At 40.3% G+C, this 21,036-nt stretch overlaps 1 protein-coding gene across 1 annotated transcript in view; it reads right to left on the bottom strand.

Annotated features, from left to right (window-relative positions):
* SLC28A3 (solute carrier family 28 member 3) overlaps positions 1-21,036 on the bottom strand; it is a 114,110-nt gene that overhangs the window by 41,605 nt on the left and 51,469 nt on the right. Inside the window, exons 8-12 of the mRNA XM_082265603.1 lie at positions 7,418-7,495; positions 6,768-6,848; positions 6,218-6,298; positions 4,212-4,337; positions 1,773-1,903 (exon numbers count right to left, since the gene is read on the bottom strand). Of these exons, the coding sequence (XP_082121729.1) occupies positions 1,773-1,903; positions 4,212-4,337; positions 6,218-6,298; positions 6,768-6,848; positions 7,418-7,495 (497 nt within the window). The remainder of the gene's footprint in view (positions 1-1,772; positions 1,904-4,211; positions 4,338-6,217; positions 6,299-6,767; positions 6,849-7,417; positions 7,496-21,036) is intronic.

The following is a 21,036-nucleotide window of genomic DNA, read 5'->3' as shown; positions in this document are numbered from 1 at the left end:
TACAGTACTACATTTAGTATTATAGTATGTCATTGTTTAAACCTCCAGACAAAATGTTTTTTATAGTTGTGGATAGATTACAATAAAGACTAGAATGCTTGTCAACTTTTTATTACTGTGAGACCTCAAGGAGATTTCCCCTCACTTCCTGTCGTAAAAACAATTTTGTCACTCAAGGAAATGAGAGAACCTTTGCAAAGGAGACAAAGACTGTAATAAAAATAATGGTGGTTCTTGGAATCCCCTATTCTGCTACAAAAATGTATTTTTAAAAATTTTTTTTGCAATCCGTGTTCCTCTTGGAGTTATTTCTTCACTTTCACAGCTGGTGACGCGTTTCAACTTGCAAATATTTTTTCTTCTGGTAACCTTTTCACCAGTTTATTAGCTGTATTACCAGATGTCAGCATAACTTATACAAAGGATTTTTCACACTCTACTGTAATTGATACATAGTGAATATACTGATCTTTTAAAGTAATGTGTTTATTAGATGAAAGTGTCACTAAACTCAAAAATCTAAGAATTAAAAAAAGTCCTAATAATGAATTAAATAAAGTCCTATAATGTTTTTGTGCCCTATGTTTAGGGCTAAAATCATTCTTTATTAAGAAGATTCTTTGGTAACTTCCTGGTCACCTATTGTTAACTGTTGGTGGTGGCAACAATTAGCAGGCTCATATCCCCACTGTTACCAACAATGCGCATGCTACTCTTTTTAAAAATTCGCTAATTAATCTCATTTCATCTGGGTTTGGGGCAGGGCAATGTCACATATACTGTGATGTCCCTCAGCTTTTTTAGGCCCTTACACCATGCCGTGCAAAGAGGATTGGAGCCATCAGTCAAGGAGTTGATCGGACCCCAACATGTAAATGCCTCTGGTTTAGCCCTGCCCCCAACCTGGGCCATAGTGAAATTAATTAATGGGATTTAATCTACATTAAGCCGTATGTACACAAGACTTACTGTAGGTGAAATCCCCTAATTTCTCTATGATCTAGGTTGGAGGCAAGGCTAAACCAGAGCCAGTCACATGTTTTGTTATGTCCCTCAGCTTTTTCAGGGCTCCCTAGGCCTTGCAAAGTAGACTAGAGCTGCCAGTCAAGGATGACCTGGGGCAGATCAGATCCTTGACTAACAGCTTTTCTCTACTTTGCATGTCCTGGGGAAGGACCTGAAAAAGCTGAGGCTACGTCAAAGGACACACGCTTTGGCTCAACCCAGCCCCAAGCTCAGCCGTGCTGAAGACAGAAAGGAAAAAAAAGTAATGTGACCCAATTTAAACAAACAATACAAAGGTATTTATTGATGAATTTTAAAAGTGCTAACCCTTGTGAATCAATGGCTGCTTATGTGTGCCCCATCATTTAGATGGAGCACTACTGTCAAGGTTTAGAATCCTTTTAGGTTGACCACAGACTTCTGAGTGATGTCAAATTTGCATACGCAATCCAACCACCCCCAGGCACCATTGCATGGTAATGCTTGGTTTGTTTGAATGTTCATATGTTTTAGCTGTAGCAGGTGTTGCCTGCACTGACTTATCTCAAACAATTGTGCTTGGGACAGGTTTCCTGCTCCCCCACACAGTAGGTGGTCAGCAGCTTTGGGGATGGCCATGGACATGAGATTGTCAACGAATGTGGAAAATTACTAGACTGGTTGATTGAAATGTTATTTCTATGGGTACCTTAAATAAAATTTCAAATCTCTGTTTTCAGAATATCTGCTTCAAGTGCATTTATGATTTCCTTTGACATGCTCCTTACCCTTTCTCCAGCTGAAGACCTTGCTTCATAGTAATTTTTACAGGCTCTGTTTCTGGCCAAAATAACTTGGCTACAGCAAGTGCTGCTGGTGCAGACATGACAGAAGCGGTTAACAAATGTGAGGACGACACCTGCAATATACCAGAAAAACTATCTTTGTTGGTTAATAATTACTTGAAAACAATTTGATACAATCATTATCAATGATACAAGCATTATCCTTTACCATCATCAATATCTCGACAAATGTCACAACTAAATCTTAAGTAAAAAACAATGAAACTTCCTATGTACAATATTTGAAAGGATTCACTTGTTAATTACTGCTACATCCATCACCACTCCATGGAAATACTGCAGACTATATCTACAATGTCTTAAAGGGAAATTGTAATGTATAGTAAACTTTCAAAGGCATAAGTATTGCCGAAAAGCAGACACCCCAAAACGCCTGCTATTAACTTTGCTATCCAGAAAACATATCTGTGTCCCTCGCTTTAGGTTAGTTTCACTTTATTAAATGTTTTATATTTGCTATGGACACCTGACTTTTCTGACTTCTGGGGAAGCCCCACCAACTGCCATCACTCTATATAATGAGTGTATCTGTGTAACAGATCTCTACTATTTAGTCTGACTTCTAAAAGGGAACTCACGTTAGCACCAGGAAGAGAGTTGTAGCACCCAATATTTACTCACCGTTTTCAGTCTAAATTTTTGTCAGGGAAAATAATGACTCTGCTTCCCCTTTTTCCCATTAAAGGAATGTACTATGCTTTCCTCCAAAAGGAAGGTGTTACATCATGATGAAAGGAAATCTTCATCCTTCTGGAAAACAGGTCCCATTCCCATGGGCGTCAGCAAGGGGGTACAAGTGCCCCCCCCTGGAAATTTCCTTGCCTGCTCCAAGAGGGGAATCTATGGGGACCCTACTCTAAAGGGGGATCTATGGAGGACCCCCTGGCATGGCCTGCTCTAAAGGGGGATCTATGGGGACCCTGCTCTAAAAGGGATGTATGGGGGACCCTGTCCTGCTCTAAAAGGGGGATCTATGGGGATTCTGTCCTGCTATAAAAGGGGTCAAATTGGCTATATATATATACATATATATATATATATATATATATATATATATTCTTTGCAGGGAGTGGTGCAGGAAAACCTGGTAGCACGGTGAATATGCACGGACCATATAGGTGATAAGGTAAGACTAAAGAGGGATCTATGGGAACCCTGGCCTGCTCTAAAGGGAGATCTATGGGGACCCTGCTCTAAAGGGGATCTATGGGGGACCCTGGCCTGGCCTGCTCTAAAGGGAGATCTATGGGGGCAAAAAGGGGCGGAGCATGGGTGACCTTAAAATGATGCCCCCCCTGAAAAAAGTTCTGTGGACGCCCATGCCCATTCTCCTAACTCTGGACTTTTTCACACCCTCTGCAAAACTCTTCCATCCTCCTGGTTATACTGTTTATCCCTTGCTAAGTTAGGTTGATGCACAGGAAGGGCCCCCTAGCAGCCTGTGGATGGAAATACTGTATAAAGGGGATGTGCTTCTTCTTCAATATGCTTCTTCAATAACAGCTTTTAAGTTAATCAGATGCATAGGTAGTACATCGCCTTTATGAGTGAGATCTCATAGACTTGCTCTAGGATAGACATCAAGAAACCCTCCCCTCCCCACCAAACCTCTGACCTAACCTTAAGCTAATCATATCCTAATCCCAGATGCTCATTTATTCCTTATTATTCCTTTATCTGGTGCTGGAAGAATCAGTGCAGAAAAGTACAGAACAATAAATATAACAGTTTTTTCCAAATGTATCTGTTATTGGTAATTGTTAGAATGCACAGTAAAATATCTACGTTTGATATTATTAGTATGAAAAAAACTAATTTTAAATGTAAAAACAAAAGGGAGGCCTTCAAGAACAGTGTCAGGAGGTCAATCCTTATAAAAAGACATGCCATCTTTGTTTAAGAAGGTTATATTTTATCTGATATGTGATTCACCATTCTGCCCCTGCGTCATCCCTTTACATCTTTGTTACTTATACTCTTATAGTAATTTTGTCAGTTTTTGTTTCATTGCCCATTTGGTACTGGTGCATTGTCTTAAGACTCCTAGAGAAATGTACTGTTATTACTATTATTTTTATTATTATTATTATTATTATTATTATTATTATTATTATTATTATTATATAGTTGCAATAGTTGCTTTACAATAACACGGAAAAAAGGAGGATCACTCCCATTATATGTTAAAATTGAATATTTTATTCAGATGATTATTATAAACGGACATGTATACATAGCACTGGAGTAAACATTTACTACTGAATCTTCAAAGATTGCATGCATTGTCAATAAGCAAAATAATTAGAATTTTTTGGACATGTGACATTAACCCACTCACTGTAACTCAATGCCAATACTCACTCCGAAGGAAATGTATGCTCCCAGCACACTCCCTGCAATTGTTGCAAAACCAGCAGTCATCACAGCATGGATTTCTGATTTGGTTAAATGTTCCAGGTATGGCCTTATTAAAAGTGGAGATTCAGTCTGAAAACAAAAAGAAGCACCAATATTATTAAGTAAACATTTTTGGTCAGTACTTCTACCATCTTGATTGCAAATCTGCTCTTAAATAATCTATCACATAAAGAGTTAAGCAAATTACACTGGAGCAGATTATTAAATGCATTGATATTGATGAGATTGGATGCTGTGATTTATGTAAAGCCACTTCAGTTATATTTGGAGCAAGCAGTAAAAAGAATTAGCATACTGCTCCCCAAGACCCTGGTAGGGCAAATTTATTTTCCTCTAACATAATTTTTTCTTTCATTGTTAATTGTTTAAATCTTCTGCTTGTGTTAAAAGGCCATGATAAGGCATGATAGCCACATGCCAATTAGAATAAGTGAATTATTTTCATCAGGACTTTTTTTTAAGTTCCCTGGCTTTTCTGGTAGATTTATTCCCTGGCTTTTCAGGTAGATTTTCAATGTCTATATATTTATAATGGGAAAAACTCTAAAACCTGTATATTGAGCTCAATATTGCAAGTTTAAATATTTAACTGTAATAATGGTGCAAAAAAAAAAAAAATGGTGCAGGTTGTGACCCGATCTACAAGTTCATTAAATAAATACTTCCCTGGCTAAAGGTTTTTGGTTTACTACAAAATGAGTGCCAATATTGGTTTTAGTTATTGGTTGTTTTGTCTCTTTCAAAACATGCTGCTGTTAAGTAAATCTGAAAAAGCTTCTGACCTCCCCATAATTATTGGTATGTCTTTCTATTCATTTGATATGTAACAATATTATTGCTGCCATCAATCACACATTATGGTCTTCTGAGTTTTCTCCATATAGCTGCAATCAAGTGAATTAATCAATAGCCTTTAGCATGGGAACACTTTTATTTTAGTTTTGTCCTATTTTAGCACAAAATGTACAGTAATAGATCAGTTTTTGACCTCCTTCAATTTAAATATTTAAACTTTTTAGAGGCAGAAAAGCCAAATGGCCCATTAAGTCTGCCCTATATCTATCTATCTATCTATCTATCTATCTATCTATCTATCTATCTATCTATCTATCTATCTATCTATCTATCTATCTATCTATCTATCTATCTATCTATCTATCTATCTATCTATCTATCTATCTATATTTACATTTTATTTTTACTTTTTTGAGTGTAGATATATGCAGTCCATAATACACTTGACTTGTTTGGCATGTTTACAGTACAGGTACACAAATGCTGTATCCTGTATATCTTACAGATTATATATACAGAATCTATTTCACTGGGTGCTTGCCAGAGTTTGGTCTGTGGTAGCAATTCAGGGTGTGGTGGATGTCCCTTCCTGTGTTCAGGTTAGCTGTGAATACATGGTCAGTTATCAGACCCTACCCACTTTATCAGTTTTTAAAAGACACCTATGATAAGAGAAATACAGAGGTTTCTCTTGCTGATCTTCTTAAAAAATGCCAGTTGCTTGTCTGTGTCACTTTGAGATGCATTTTGGTGTATTTGACTTACTGTTGACCTCTGTAGGACCTACATTTGACCTCCTTTAAGTGGGATTCACTTTCACATAAACGTGTATGGGAGTGCAAACATGTTCATAGTGAACAACGTGAACAAAAGCCCATGAACACAGGCTCTTTCGGTCTTCTGCCCTCTGGCACTGACCTGGAACATGCATGTAGATCATGGAATTCAAAGGGGAGTTAGAATTTGCATACCTGTTTAAGGTAATGAAGAACTATTTGAAGCATTGGGTCAGCCTGATAGCCAGGAAACTGGTATTTTTAAAAGGAATCTCCATACTTCATCAGTACAGGTTTCCTTTAAGCGTGTTGAAAATATAACATCAAAGATAAATAGGTAAGATGTAATAAATTATTTAAAAAAATGAAATGGCTTACCTGGCCCACAAAAATATTCCCTGCTGCAACTAGGGATTCTGTTGGAGTTGTTGCCATCGTTATTTGCATTATCCATCCAACCTTCAAAAAGAAAAAACAATTAAGCTGATTTTATTAAATTTTTCTATCAGCCCAGAATTACTGCAATTAATATACATTGATAGGAATTTACTAAGACTGGAGCAGCCAGAATCTGGAGCAAATGCGCATGGCAGCCAATCAGCTTCTAACTTTCATTTTAAAAGCTTGACCGTACAAATTGAAGTTAGAAGCTTATTGATTACTATGTTCCAGATTTTGTCTGTTCCTACTTTAGTTAATTTCCCTCAATGTAAATTTACTCCCACTCAGTCTTGGTACCAGGATCCAGATGGCACTTACAACATGATACCGTTAGAATAGAAATTTTACGAAACAACTAAGTGATTTTCTGAATGGTGTAACCATTAAAAATGTAATATGCCATTGTCCTAAGCTTAAAAAAGTATAAGGTAATTAAAAATTTCCTCCAAAAAATATATACAGCTAAATAACAGAAATGAATATTCACCTTTTTAATGAGCCATTGCATGAAGCCAAGAAAATATAGCATTGACATGACCGTGCTGAAGAAAATCACAATCGGCAGGACCTGTGATGACAATCACAAAACAGAATAGTAGGTTACGTTTTGCTCCATGAACAATATGTCATCAGCTTTAGTATAAGGGAATTTATAGTCTTTTTAATAACTTGTTTTTTCAAAGATATACTATATATATATATGAATGGGGTCATCTCAAAATGTCTAACTACACTTTCACATGTGCCTATTCATTTGGAAATAGCTTTGTTATGATACAGTAGTGATACATATATTGTTTCAGAACAATAATGCAAAAGGAAGTAAAAAATTGAAAAGTTAACTTTCGCCGTGACCCATGATTTTCAGGGACTAATTTTAATATAAATATACAATAATAATTTTATTCTGCAATTTTTTTTCTGTATCATGGCATTAATGGTATACTTTAGGTGCAAAGTTTGGCAAAGTTACCTTTTATACTGCCAAATAAAATACAGTTTTGTATTACCTATTTTCAAAAATGTATGCAATCTGTAGAAAACACTAGCTATGCAGATAGATGACAGAGTATATTTGGGCATGCTAGGGATAACAAGAGTTAATACAGACGAAAAGGAGGATTGTATAAGTCTCACCTTAAAAGCAAAAAAATGGTCCAGATACTTCTCACCGAATACAAATTTTGACCCTGTATCTGAATATTCCAAGAAGGTCTAAAAATTAATAAAAAAATACAGTTTATATGTAGTATACTTACATGTTGTAATTCAAGTACTTTTAATTTCACTTTGTACCATCAACTGATTTGTGTCAACACAATATTGGGTCATATTTGCCTATCTTTACTTTTTCAAGATACACTCAATTCCAAATTTTAAGTAAACCTTGATGTGTATACAGATATTTTAGTCACAGAATTACTGGGCTGGTGCAGTGATTTTTGATACCCTAGACGAAACCTCATTTTTTTCATGGTAGCATATGGATAGGCGTGGGCAGTATACGGATAGGCTAGGATAGTATATATATATATATATATACAGGCCAGGGTAGTATATAGACAGGCCAGTTTAGTATATAGACAGGCAAGGTTAGTATATGGATAGGCATGGGTAGTATATGGATAGGCTAGGGTAGTATATGCAGAGTTTCCTTATGTTGTGTCCCTCCATCTCCTCCCCAGTCCTCCTCCCTCCTTCAGTCCAGGCTCTCCCTGTCACCCCTCCAGATCACTCTGCTCAGTTTTGTGGCGACAGTGGAAGATACGGGAATCTCAGTGCTGGATTGAGGGGTGGATGCAGTGTGTCCACAGACAGCCTCCCCAGAGCAAGTCCTGCAGGAGTCAGCAACAGAAGCCATGTCCCCCTCCATCCGCCATGGAGTGTTTCTCTTGTCCGCCCCCTTCCATGACCTGCACTCATCCCTCCTAATCAGATGCCGGAGATCGTGTGAGAAAATTTCTCCCTGCTCTATCATATACCTCCTTAAAAGCTCCATCATCTTCCACCTTATTTTTGCTGTTGTATTAAGTTGAAGCACCTAGCCAGCTTTAGTACCTCCCCACACCCTGTAGGTGGTTCCACCTCTCTCACTTGCAGGATGATCATCCAGTGGGGGTGTCGGCATCCGTACTGCACCGAATGCACCTGCATATCTCTTGTTTCCATCCTGCACTTAGTAAGAGCCACTCATTAGATCAGATCTATGGGAGCCATTTGGGAGACAAGCTGTCACATGTAAACACAAAAGCTGGATTTTTTGGAGAGAGCCTGAACCAGAGGTGGTGGAACTGAGTTCCACCAAGTTCCAGCTGAAAAAAAGCTCTGGGTATATGTAATATTTTATCCAGATGATAGATAAAGTTATATGGTATTGTGTATGTTGTTACATACACCTGGCAATCCCCCCCCCCCCAAAACTTTTGTAGGATGCCAGCATGCTCTAAAGAGGCCCCTTTTTAGGGAGAGTTGAATTTCTGAAGCCAACTGTGCCTTTCCATATATAGGACTAGAACACAAAGCCAGACTCCTTAGAGAAGGTGGGGGTAAGAAGCTGCTCCTGGTAGAGACAAAAAAAAACTTTTAGGAGCTCAAAGGCTCCCTTGCACAACAACTCACAAAGATGACCCACACACTCCAATACGATTACGCATACTGTATATACAATTTTTATTTTAAGAACATAACTATACTTTTTAACATGGTTTTATAGTTTAAGTTAGAATATTTATCCTGTAATCTTACACTGTTTTATTATTAAATCCATTTTGATTTTTGAAAAGAATGGAAGGATTTTTCAGTTTGAATGTATCTCACCAATAGGTATTTCTCTAAAATTTGCATTTAACGAATATCAAAATAACCGCATTCTAACAAACCCAAAACAGGAAACAGGAAAAATGTGGTAAAATGCAGCTTACAAGTCCTTCAATGTGCTGGCCTGTATTAGTTTACATTTTCAGGCTTTTTAAATGTACATTATGGCAATTTTATAGTGGTGAAATAGAATAGCAAATGTAATAATGGAAGAGTTCTTACAATAAAAAGGAATATCACCTCTCCGTGTTTTAAAGTGGTGTTAAACCCAAAAGCAAACATGTATTATATTGCAGTTTACCAATTGTTAGATGTGATGGCTGCATTTGTTTTCTTTTTTAGGCTTTCTTCTATTTTCATCTGGTGATCTGGCAAGTAAGTCTGTTGTTTTTCAACAGAACACGCTCTCTTGCTGGTTTAGCAGTTAAGAGGGCTGAGACAAACCATTATTTACTACTGATAGGGGTGCGTACAATGATCAGTTTTATTTTATTTATGTAAAACCTTTATCCCAAAAAGGAGAAAAAAAAACAGTTTACTATAACTGCTTATAAAGTGTTAGATAGGGTTTGGCTTCAATATGTTGATGTATTTAAATCTGCTAGTACATCTAGTACTACCCACCCTCCCAGACTAATAATTCTTCTGTCCAAATGTGCCCCCTGTTCGCCTTTACCCAGAATGGGGGTACTCTAATACAGAAGGTGTGTTACTAGCCCAGCCCAATTTCCAGGTGAAAGCAAAGGGAAAAAAGCCTAATCTAATAATTTGTAAGCTGCAATATATTACATTTTTGGTTTTGGTTTTAATGCTAATTTACCTTTATTTTTCACCTTTTATTGCTAAGTTGTGCTCAAATATATAAACCTGGTACTCTGTGAGGTAAGAACTGACTGGAGCACCCTGTTTGTTACCTACTCCTGACCTCTGCACTCTAATATTGACAACTGCACTATATAAATTATATTGTACATTACATACTTCACCTACTGACCAAAGTGTTCATTGTCTCAGCAGTTGTTGGTTGCTAAACAGTCCCTGACTATTTTTATTACGTTCTTCTTTAAGGTAGGCTCAGACAAAGTCTTACCACATGGAATCATTGCATGTCTGTGAGGCTCCCACATGTGGAACAACAATTAAAGCATATTTTCTGGGAACTGTTGCATATCTGTGCAAGCAAGTTTTTATTTAACCATGCCACTTTAGGCCCCTTCCCGCTGTTAACGAAAATTTTTTAACACCTATTGCTTGCCATGGCGTGCTATACGCAATGCAATAATTCTCTTTTCGGCTGTCCAAAGGTGCCCTAGGTCTTTTACAATACTAGCAACACCCCTGGCTCTGAGGCCCATGGCATTGTTTACAATATTTCTTGATGTGATGTCCGTGCAGATACAGTTTAGTCATATCACATAGACTTCTTTGGGGTTGCCGTCTAAAAATATTTCTATTCACCCAACGTCAGTGACTGGTAAGGGTAAAATGTGTTTTGTTTAGAGTTAGTTTGGCAAATAACACAGTACTTTTTACCCTCTGTACAAGCTCAAAAAGCCTACCACTGAGCAGCCGTGAGAAATATCCAAGGAACCATTTTGAGTGGTTGCATAGAAATGTTCATCTGTGTATTTCTTTTTTCCTCGTCATTTTTAGGGCTCAGCCTAACAGGTACTACTGACTATATCTAAAATAGAAATGTTTTGGCTGAAATTCCACTTTAAATAAATTTTATACAGTCGGTTGTAGAATGTGCATTCATTGACAGGGGCAGATGTCACATAGTGGAAGCTTCCAATTGTTGGGTCTAAGTTGTCACAAACTAGTGGTGTAGAAGAAAAGCTAACTTGAAGAAAGCAACTCATTTTGCACCCAGTACATCTGCATTGTTTACCCTTTTCACGGAACAATGCTTTCATACAGTTTCATTTAACCAATGGCACTAAGACAATGTTATCATATTTTTATTCTGTGTTACTTCTGCTGTAAAAATATATATGAAACCTGTATAACTGGTCTTTCCTGTTTTACTTTTTCTGCAAAGATCGGTTGTCTATTTCCTACTAGGGCGTTAAGCATTTAATGGATTTCTCATAATAAATGTAATTTTACTTGAAATCATACGTAATTTACATCAGATGGGAATGTCTTGTATGTAGCTTATTTAAAAAAGTAGAAGGGTCGACTTTATGATTATTATTCAGGATTTATATAGCGCCAACAGTTTACACCATAAGGACAGACAGTACCATTACAATACAATTTAATATAGTAGGAATCAGAGGGCCCTGCTCATTAGAGCTTACAATCTAAGAGGGGTGGTCAAGACATACAGTACAAAAGGTAATAACTGTGGGGAATGGGCTGATGGAGAAAACAAATGGATAGCGTAGGATAGGCCTCTTTGAAGAGAGAAGTTTTCTCGGATGGTCTGGACATGAAGAATGGAAATCTGAATGACAAATTGGGTTGTGCCAACAGATTGTGTATATCACCAATGGAACCATATTGTTATAAACAATATGTCTAAAGTTGGGAACTTGGATAGTTTAGAGTTAGGAAACACATTTTGGCATTGATGTGACAGTGTTTTTTACAGGTATTTGGAAATATATGCAACAAACGCCAATGTTTTTAACCTTCAGGTTAAAACACTTTTAACTGGCTTTTTGTACTGACTAGCTAAAAGTTTTGCTGGGGAGGTTATGTATTGTTCTGCCCGTGTTCACCTTTCCATTTGCTAGTTTATACATTGATCTGAGCAGCTTCCATTGGCACGTTGGATTTAGTACAGATGCATCGGGCGCCTTCAGCTACCCTTATAGAGTCTGGATTTCAGATTTGTTGTTGTACCTTTAACAATGAAAGATCAGAAGATATGTTGCCAGCACACCAAGGATCTCCAAAATTACATCCAAATGGTTTATTAAAAGAATCACATTACAGCATAAAGTATCAACATTTCGGAGCCCCCTAGGACCCCTTCCTTCCTAAGGCATGCAACGCCACATCTTTTTCTCCACCTTCTTTGTTCAAGCATCATCAAGGGTCACTATCTACTTTCTGGACTGGACTAAGATGTTGATTGCAGCTCAAGGATGGTATTTAATGATAAAATTAAAGCTTTTCTGAAAAAGTATACTATTGCTGCATATTGTGGCATGTTAAGAATTTATTCATGCTGACCTGTACAGTTATTTAGAGGCTCACCTCTCAACAAACCAATGCTTAATACAGGGAAAGGCAACAGGTTTGTTTTTAATGTCCCTTCTCAAGCAGAACATACCATTTCCTTTACTTCCACCACCACTCCATTCATTCAAATGCAGCAAGGAGAGAAAGATTGCATAAGCTCTCAGTTTCTGTAGCTGGGGCCTACACAGGGCTAAGGGCTTCCTTCCCTTCTGTGACAGTGATGGTCCTTGGTGAGTGAAAGAGGAGAGGTGAGAAAAAGAAGGTTGATCACATTTCTACATACCTGCAGGTATTAGGTATTTTCTCTGCTCTCGGTTGCTGAACAGATCAGTGAGGAAGCAAAGTAAAGATAAGTATATCATGTTGTGGGGAGGGCCCTGCGGGGGCAAAGAAATGGTTTGCTTTAACCACTTAAGCCCCGGAGGATTTGGCTGCTCAAAGACCAGGGCCTATTTTGCGATTCGGCACTGCGTGACTTTAACAGACAATTGCGTGGTCGTGCAACGATGTACCCAAAAGGAATTGACGTCCTTTTTTTTCCCCATAAACAGAGCTTTCTTTTGGTGGTATTTGATCACCCGTGCGATTTTTTTTTTTTTTGCGCTATAAACAAAAAAAGAGCGTCAATTTTGAAAAAATAACAATATTTTTTAAATTTTTTTATATGAAATTCCCCCCCAAAAAAATGTAAAAATCAAAACTTTTTAACATTTTAGGCCAATTTGTTTTCTGCTACATATTTTTGGTAAAAAAAATTGCAATAAGTGTATTTTGATTGGTTTGCGCAAAAGTTATTGCGTTTACTAACTAAGTGAAAGATTTATGTCATTTTTATTGTTTTTTGTTTTTAACTAGTAATGGCGGCGATCTGCGATTTTTTTTGCGGGACTGCGACATTGTGGCGGACAGATCAGACCCCTGACTGACATTTTTGACACTTTTGGGGGTACCAGTGGCATTACTACAGTAATCAGTGCTATAAATATGCACTGTTACTGTAAAAATGACACTGGCAGGGAAGGGGTTAACTTTATTAGTGATCAAGGGGTTAAGTGTGTCCCTAGGGGCGTGATTCTAACTGTTAAGGGGCGTGGCTTGTGATGTAACCACAGAGACATATGATCCTACATAGCAGGATTGTATAGTCTCTGCAGTTACACCAGGGAGAATGACAGACGACTGTGTTTACATCAGCCGTCTGCCTTTCTCCCTCTCCAGCGGGAGATCGCGAGTGGCCGGAGGACATTGCAGCCACCGGTCACATGGGCCGGGATGGCCATGAATGAGCGGGGGCAGGAGAGCGCCTCCGGCAGCGTGCACTCGCCCCCTAAAGGCTCCTGGGCGAGCGACGTATTATCGCGTCAGTTTGACCAGGAGAGGCTGACTGCCGCGGTAAATATACTGTGGGCGGTCGGTAAGTGGTTAAGGTGCATCTGTGCCTAGACTAAGAATACTAAAAGTCCACCCTACCACCAAAACCCCTGCATCTACAGACATCCATGATCTAACACTAATCTACCTAACCCTGTAAAGAAGAAATTAGTATACATACATTTTTTGAAGCCGATCTGATCCTGTCTCCAGCGGTGGAAGCTCTGCAGAGGACACAGCCGTTAACAGCTGTAAAATGAATAGGGAGTGATGTCTTTGACTTACTATGGGGCTTCCTTTGTCGGCTGGGTCCTCTGCACCCGCCTCCATAGTGAAGCCACGGCCGACAGCTCAGCGTGGGATCGGGTCGGATCGGCTTCAAAAAAGGTATGTATACTGATTTCTTCTTTACAGGGCTAAATAGGTTAGTGTTAGATCGTGGATGTCTGTAGATGCAGGGATTTTAGTGTTAGGGTTGACTTCTACTTTAAGTATTTACATATTCAAAAAAAACAGTAAAAGAGTTTTAAACTAAGCCATCACTGACCTATCTAGCTGCATGTGCTGTGAAGTAATTTATCCACTAAATCCTCAACGATAACAGTTTAGAAACACCTGCTGTTAATTTACATTATTTAGCTGTCAGGCTGCCAAGATTCTACTTCTATAGGAAGAAAGACTGAATTCACACTATATGTGCATGAATGCAAAAATTGTGCATCACACTTAACATACTATTTGTTGTTAATGGCAACCCATATGTGGCAAGCAAACTTTACTTTTTTACATGTGAAGAAATGCACAGTTAAAAATCAGCTTGAAGATCAGAAGGGTGCATGAGCTTCTTTGCTGCGCTTGTGGCATGTAAGGCAGCAATTTGGAATCAACAGGCTGCTCTATGTTTGAAGCACACAATGCACAAATAAACATGCAAATGCAAGACACCTGATGTCGCGTGACATAGTGTGAATGGGAGCTTAAGGGAACAAAAATTCAGTTTCAGTACCCCACTTGGGAACATTGAAGATTAATGCCACAATGCCTATAGCTACATAGGTGAATAAAGTTTTTTTTCTAACAGTTTTTATTGCTTTTTTTTGAATATGTAAATACTTTAATATACAAAGTCTGGGGACAGTCTCTTTACCCACTTGCCACCCGCCGACCATCAAATGACGGCAGAGCCGTGCGGCTTTTGTTCTGGGAGGACATCATATGATGGCGCCCCAGAACAGCCACTCCTGCACCCCCGTGGGGGGGGGGGGGCATAGCGCAACGAACATGGCTGCACTATGTTCCTAGGACATAGCGCGACCCCAATCTTGGTAAAGAGCCAATGACATGACCCCAATCAGTGCCAATCAGTGACCCTAATCAGTGCCCATTAGTGACTCCAGTCAGTGCCCCTCAATGCCTGCTCATATGTGCTGCCCATCAGTGCTCCCCGTCAGTGTCCACCAGTGCTGCCCATCAGTGCCCACCATTTTCATTTGGGTACAGCATTGCATGACCGCGCAATTGTGTGCTGAAATCTGAAAATTGGCCTGAGCAGGAAGGGGGTGAAAATGCCCTGTATTGAAGTGATTAAGGTGGTCATACCAATGCACACACATACAGATGTCTGATTTGACTATGAAGCCAACACTTTAAATCTGCAAGGAGACTTGTGGTAGGCTGTGGGGTCTTCAGAAACATGAATCAATTTACTACTTCCACCAATTTAAACTCTGTAAATGCATTACTAAGAAAACAGCTATTGACTTTGTAGTTTGATTTTATATTGTTCTGAAGCAGATACCCGAACTAGATAATCATTTCCTCATAATCTTTTGCCAAGAGACATTAGTAACTGGATGAATTATTCATTGTGCAGTCAAACAGAATGACAGAGAAATAAGATCTCCACAAAGGTTCCTAGAGGATTGGCTAGTAAAATTTAAACAATGTGGCAAAAATGGAAACTGTTGACAATGGTAAAATACTGATGACATTTGGATTTCTGCAGTGGAACAGTGACAGCCACTGGACTACTGAGCTATATGTATTACACGTTACACTTATCTATAAATCTATACTTACACTTATCTTAAATCTGTACTTATCTATAAATGTACTGTAGATTACACCTTCCGGTTGAACCCCCACACTGACTGATACCTAACCTGACCCAAGGGCTGATTCTGATGCTTAAACACGAAGTCACTTAAGCCTCAAAAATCACAGTTAACTTTAAAGCCCAACTCCAGATGAAAAAATAATTTTTCCATGCAGTAGGGCTGTGCCCGCACTGCATGGGTCAACTGCTCATTTTGTCCAGGGGAGAGGAGAAAGCAGTATACTCACCTGATCCTCCACTCCACAGAACCCGCACGGAACAGTCTTATTTGGGGAGGGTCGGAAGATTAGTTTAACATGTCTCCATTCTCCAATCCCCTGGACAAAAACGAGCAGTTAACCCATGCAGTGTGGGCACAGCCCCACTGCATGAGAAAACTTTTTTTTGCCCGGAGTTGGACTTTAACCCTAAATTCTGATCCATCTTTGGACAGTCTGGTTGTGCAGAAGTTGTTCTCTCGATCAAATTTTGTACAACCAGCTTGTGAGGTTCCTTTTTTCACTCAATCAATGCCACTGGATATAGCTGGCAACACTGATAATTGTATTCTGACAGTGGGGAACTCAAACCATTTTGTGTGTTGATGGGAAAATCATACCAATTTTTTCATTCAACTCACTGGTTAAATTAAAAAACATCCATCATTTATGGTCTGCCGTAATCCCCTAAAACTCTAATCTTAACTCAGAATCCTAACATTCCTACAAATCCATAGTCACCTAATGTTGCTGAAGGCATTAGATCACATTTTGTTTGTGGTTTCCTTGGCAGTGTAAAATGATATCTGTGGTAATGATATTATTGGTCCTGCCACTGCTGATTAGTTTATAAAGCTCCAGAGCTGTCATAGGATGTCACTGAGCTAGAACATACTTACAGTGCAAGAAGCCAGACTTTGTAAGCTGGCCATAGATACAAAAGGTTGCCCCTTTAAAAAAGTCAACAATGCCAAATTTAAAATTTTCATACTCTCGGGTTTCCTTTTCAAGGCAAATCAAAGTTGGCTAGTCCTGGATATATTTTAATTGCATAAAAACAGGGCTTTTTTTTCTCACAAAATAGGTGCAGAAACTCAAGCATGATCCCCTAACCCCCCCCCCCTTACACACACACACACACATTCCCCCCAAACTGCACCAAATAGTGAGTGTGGTCAAATTTCACTAACAGCGCGTGGGCCTTAAAGGGGCATTAAATGGGTTTAGGGATGTGCTACATACAGAGTGCAGAGTTCAGGAATGTGCTGCATACAGAGTTCAGGAATGTGCTGCATACAGAGTGCAGAGTTTAGGAATGTGCTGCACGCAGAGTGCAGAGTTTAGGAATGTGCTGCACGCAGAGTGCAGAGTTTAGGAATGTGCTACATACAGAGTGCAGAGTTCAGGAATGTTCTGCATACAGAGTGCAGAGTTTAGGGATGTGCTGCGTACAGAGTGCAGAGTTCAGGGATGTGCTGTGTACAGAGTGCAGAGTTCAGGGATGTGCTTCATGCAGTGCAAAGTTCAGGGGTGCACTACACACACAGTGCAGAGTTCAGGGGTGCGCTACACACAGAGTGCAGAGTTCAGGGTTGTGCTGTGTACAGAGTGCAGAGTTCAGGGATGTGCTTCATGCAGTGCAGAGTTCAGAGGTGCACTACACACAGAGTGCAGAGTTCAGCCTTTTTCCACAGCTGCCCTCCTCTGCATCCCCCATCCACATCTCACTTTCACCCCTCTTCAGATCAGTCCTCTGCATGCAACCCCCCTTCATTGCCACCATCTGCCCCCTCCCCCTCTTTAAAAGCTTTATAATTTTCCAAGTCCTACTTTTTTTGCTGTACTAAGCTGAAGCACCCCGTCGGCTCTAGTGCCTCCCTTCACACTGTAGGTGGCTCTGCCTCTCTCTCACTTGCAGGGATATCATCCAATGGGGTTGTTGGCATCCATGTTCCTCCCTGGGCTCCTGCATCTCCCTTGTCCCCATCCTGAACTCAGTGGGAGCCACTCAGGAGATCAGACCTGTGGGACATGTTGGGAGACAAACCATCACTTGTAAATACTGTACAGAAGCTCGACTTCTGTGTTTACAAGTGATACTGGTGAGCATGGAGAAGGGGACCTGAGACAGAGGTGGTGGAACTTAGTTCCACCAAGTTCCAGCTAAAAAAAGCCCTGCATATAAAGAAACCACCACCACTTGTACCACATGCTAACATCATGATCCACAAAATAAAAAAATTCAACAGACTTTACTGGTACACATAAGATCACAGCATACTTTTTTCTAAAACAGTTCTTTACATTTATTATCCTTTTTATAAAATTGTAATAAAAGCAATATGGGTTCAGGGTTTAATATTAATCTTTCACAATATACAATGAATCATTTACAATGTATGTACAAACACATAACATATTGTTTTTAGATCCACCAGGTCAACATGTTTCTCAGCTTCTTCAGGACCTCATCTTGGGACTCAAAGAGAGAGTTTAGCCGAACCAGATAAAAAGACAAGTCATTATCTAAGAATATGCGTACATTTATTTACATTTTGCTCCATAATATGCTCACATGCCCCCACCTACCAGTATGCAACACCATAACTGTGGCAGATGCAGGAGGGGAACAGGGACAGTATACATTACTTTCTGAGTATGAGTATATTAGGATGTTACAGACTGTTTTCCTGCTCCTAGTCGCTTCCTTCAGTTAATCAGTGGAGTAAAATGTAAATAAATGTCAGTTCATTGTTAGATAAATACTTGTCTTTTTATCTAGTTAGGTTCAACTTTCTCTTTGAATCCCAAGATGAGGTCCTGAAGAAGCTGTATATGAGAAACGCATTGACCTTGTGGATCTAAAAATAATATTAGTTATGTTATCTGTACATACATCATAAAGGTTTCATTGTATATTGTGAAAAAATATTATTAATGATGGAACATCTTGATTTTATTTCAAATTTAGAAGAAGCACAATAAACGTAAAGAACTTTTTAGAAAGAAATATGGTGTCATCTCATGTGTGTACCAGTAAAGCCTGTTGAATTTTTTTGGTGAATCTGGATATAAATTTTAATCATTCTATACTAGTATCTCCTTTCAAAAATTTGCACTCCATTAATATAGTATAAATTCTATGTATTTACATATCAGGGACTCCTATTAGCAAAACATATGTCGAAAAAGGACAAACCCCTGCCATACCACTGTTACATAGAGAATTAATACGCAGAAAAATGGTTAGTTAAACCCATAGGTGCTCTTTTTTTACCACTTCAGTTTCTTTATACCCACTTTTAAAATTTACAAATGCAACAATTTAGAAATTGGATGAAAGCTATGGCACTGCAAAACACTTTTGATAGATAAATAGTACATGCTTATACAGGTGCTTACATGAGACCAAACTGAGGGACAAATGAGGAGAAAAGAGGGGCAGTCCCTTCTGGCTAGTATTTGCAGAAGCTTTCATATGTTAGACCTAAAACCAGGGCCGAAACTATGGGGGGGGGGTGGGGGTGATCTGCCCCGGGCGCTGCCCAAATAGATGTCCTGCCCCCCCCCATTGTTTGCGGTGCCTGCTGTCTGTAAGCATTGAAAGTTTCACACACTACACACTTTTTTGTTTACTCCGCTTCTTCTTTTCTTTTCTTTAATAAAGCTGCCCACTTGTTCTCAAAGTCAGGAGGATTTAATTTATGGATTAGGCACCCCCAAGGTTGTCACTTTAAAAGCTGTCATTCTTTATTGCACTGCCCTACTAACACCTGGAGAAGAGGGGCAGTGGGGGGGGGGGCTGCATTTACTCTCCCTTCCTACATTTAGTGGTGGCAGTAGGCTCCCACTGCTTCCCCTGCTCTCCGGTTTGCAATTAATTCTGGTGCCCGTGCCCTAAAAAGAGAAAAAAAAACAAAAAAACACTGACACCATCCACTGCCCTCGCTGACATCGACCACCGCCCTGCTGACACCTTCCACTGCCCCAGTGACACTGCCCTCTGCCCCAGTGACACAGCCCTTTGCCCCAGTGACACAGCTCTCTGCCCCAGTGACACCATCCTCTGCCCCCCTGACACCATCCTCTGCCCTGCTGACACCATCCTCTGCCCCGCTGACATTGTCCTCTGCCCCGCTGACACAGTCCTCTGCTCTGCTGACATTGTCCTCTGCCCCGCTGACACAGTCCTCTGCTCTGCTGACACAGTCCTCTGCCCTGCTGACTGACACTATCCCCTTCCCTGCTTAAACCAACATCTGCCCTGCTGACAAAGTCCACTGCTCTGCTGACTGACCGGATTCACTGCCCTACTAACACCAACCTCAGCCCTACTGACACTGTCTACTGCTCTGCTGACTGACACCAACCACTGCCCTACTGACACCAACCTCTGCCCTACTGACCCCATCCACTGCTCTGCTGACTGACACCATTCACTGCCCTACTGAAACCAACCTCTGCTCTGCTGACTGACACCATTCACTGCCCTACTGAAACCAACCTCTGCTCTACTGACATCGTCCACTGCTCTGCTGACACTGCCCTCTGCCCTGCTGACACCGTCCACTGCACCCTTGACACTATCCTCTACCCCAGTGACACAGCCCTCTACCCGGTGACACCGTCTTCTGCCACACTGAGACCATCCTCTGCCACACTGACATTGTCCTCTGCCCTGCTGACACCAACTTCTACCCTGCTGACTGACACCAACCCCTGCACTACTGACACCATCCACTGCTCTGCTGACTGATACCATCCACTGCCCTACTGACACCAACCTCTGCCCTGCTGACACCAACCTCGCCCTACTGACACCGTTCACTGCTCTGCTGACTGACACCATCCACTGCCCTACTGACACCAACCTCTGCCCTACTGACACCGTTCACTGCTCTGCTAACTGACACCTTCCACTGTCCTACTGACACCATCTACGGCCCTACTGAAACCAACCTCTGACCCACTGCTTTGCTGACTGAAACCATCTACTGCCCTACTGACACCAACCTCTGCCCTACTGACTCCAACCTCTGCCCTACTAACACCATCCACTGCTCTGCTGAATGACACCTTCCACTGTCCTACTGACACCAACATCTGCCCTACTGACACCGTCCAGTGCTCTGCTGACTGACCCCATCCACTGTCCTACTAACAAAAACCTCTGCCCTACTGACACCATCCACTGCTCTGCTGACTGACACCAACCACTGCCCTACTGACACCAACCTCTGCCCTACTGACCCCATCCACTGCTCTGCTGACACCAACCTCTG

This window comes from Pelophylax lessonae (genome assembly GCF_965119305.1).
Source record: "Pelophylax lessonae genome assembly, chromosome: 1".
NCBI classification, from domain to species: Eukaryota; Metazoa; Chordata; class Amphibia; order Anura; family Ranidae; genus Pelophylax; species Pelophylax lessonae.
This window is presented reverse-complemented; position numbering and strand designations above follow the sequence as displayed.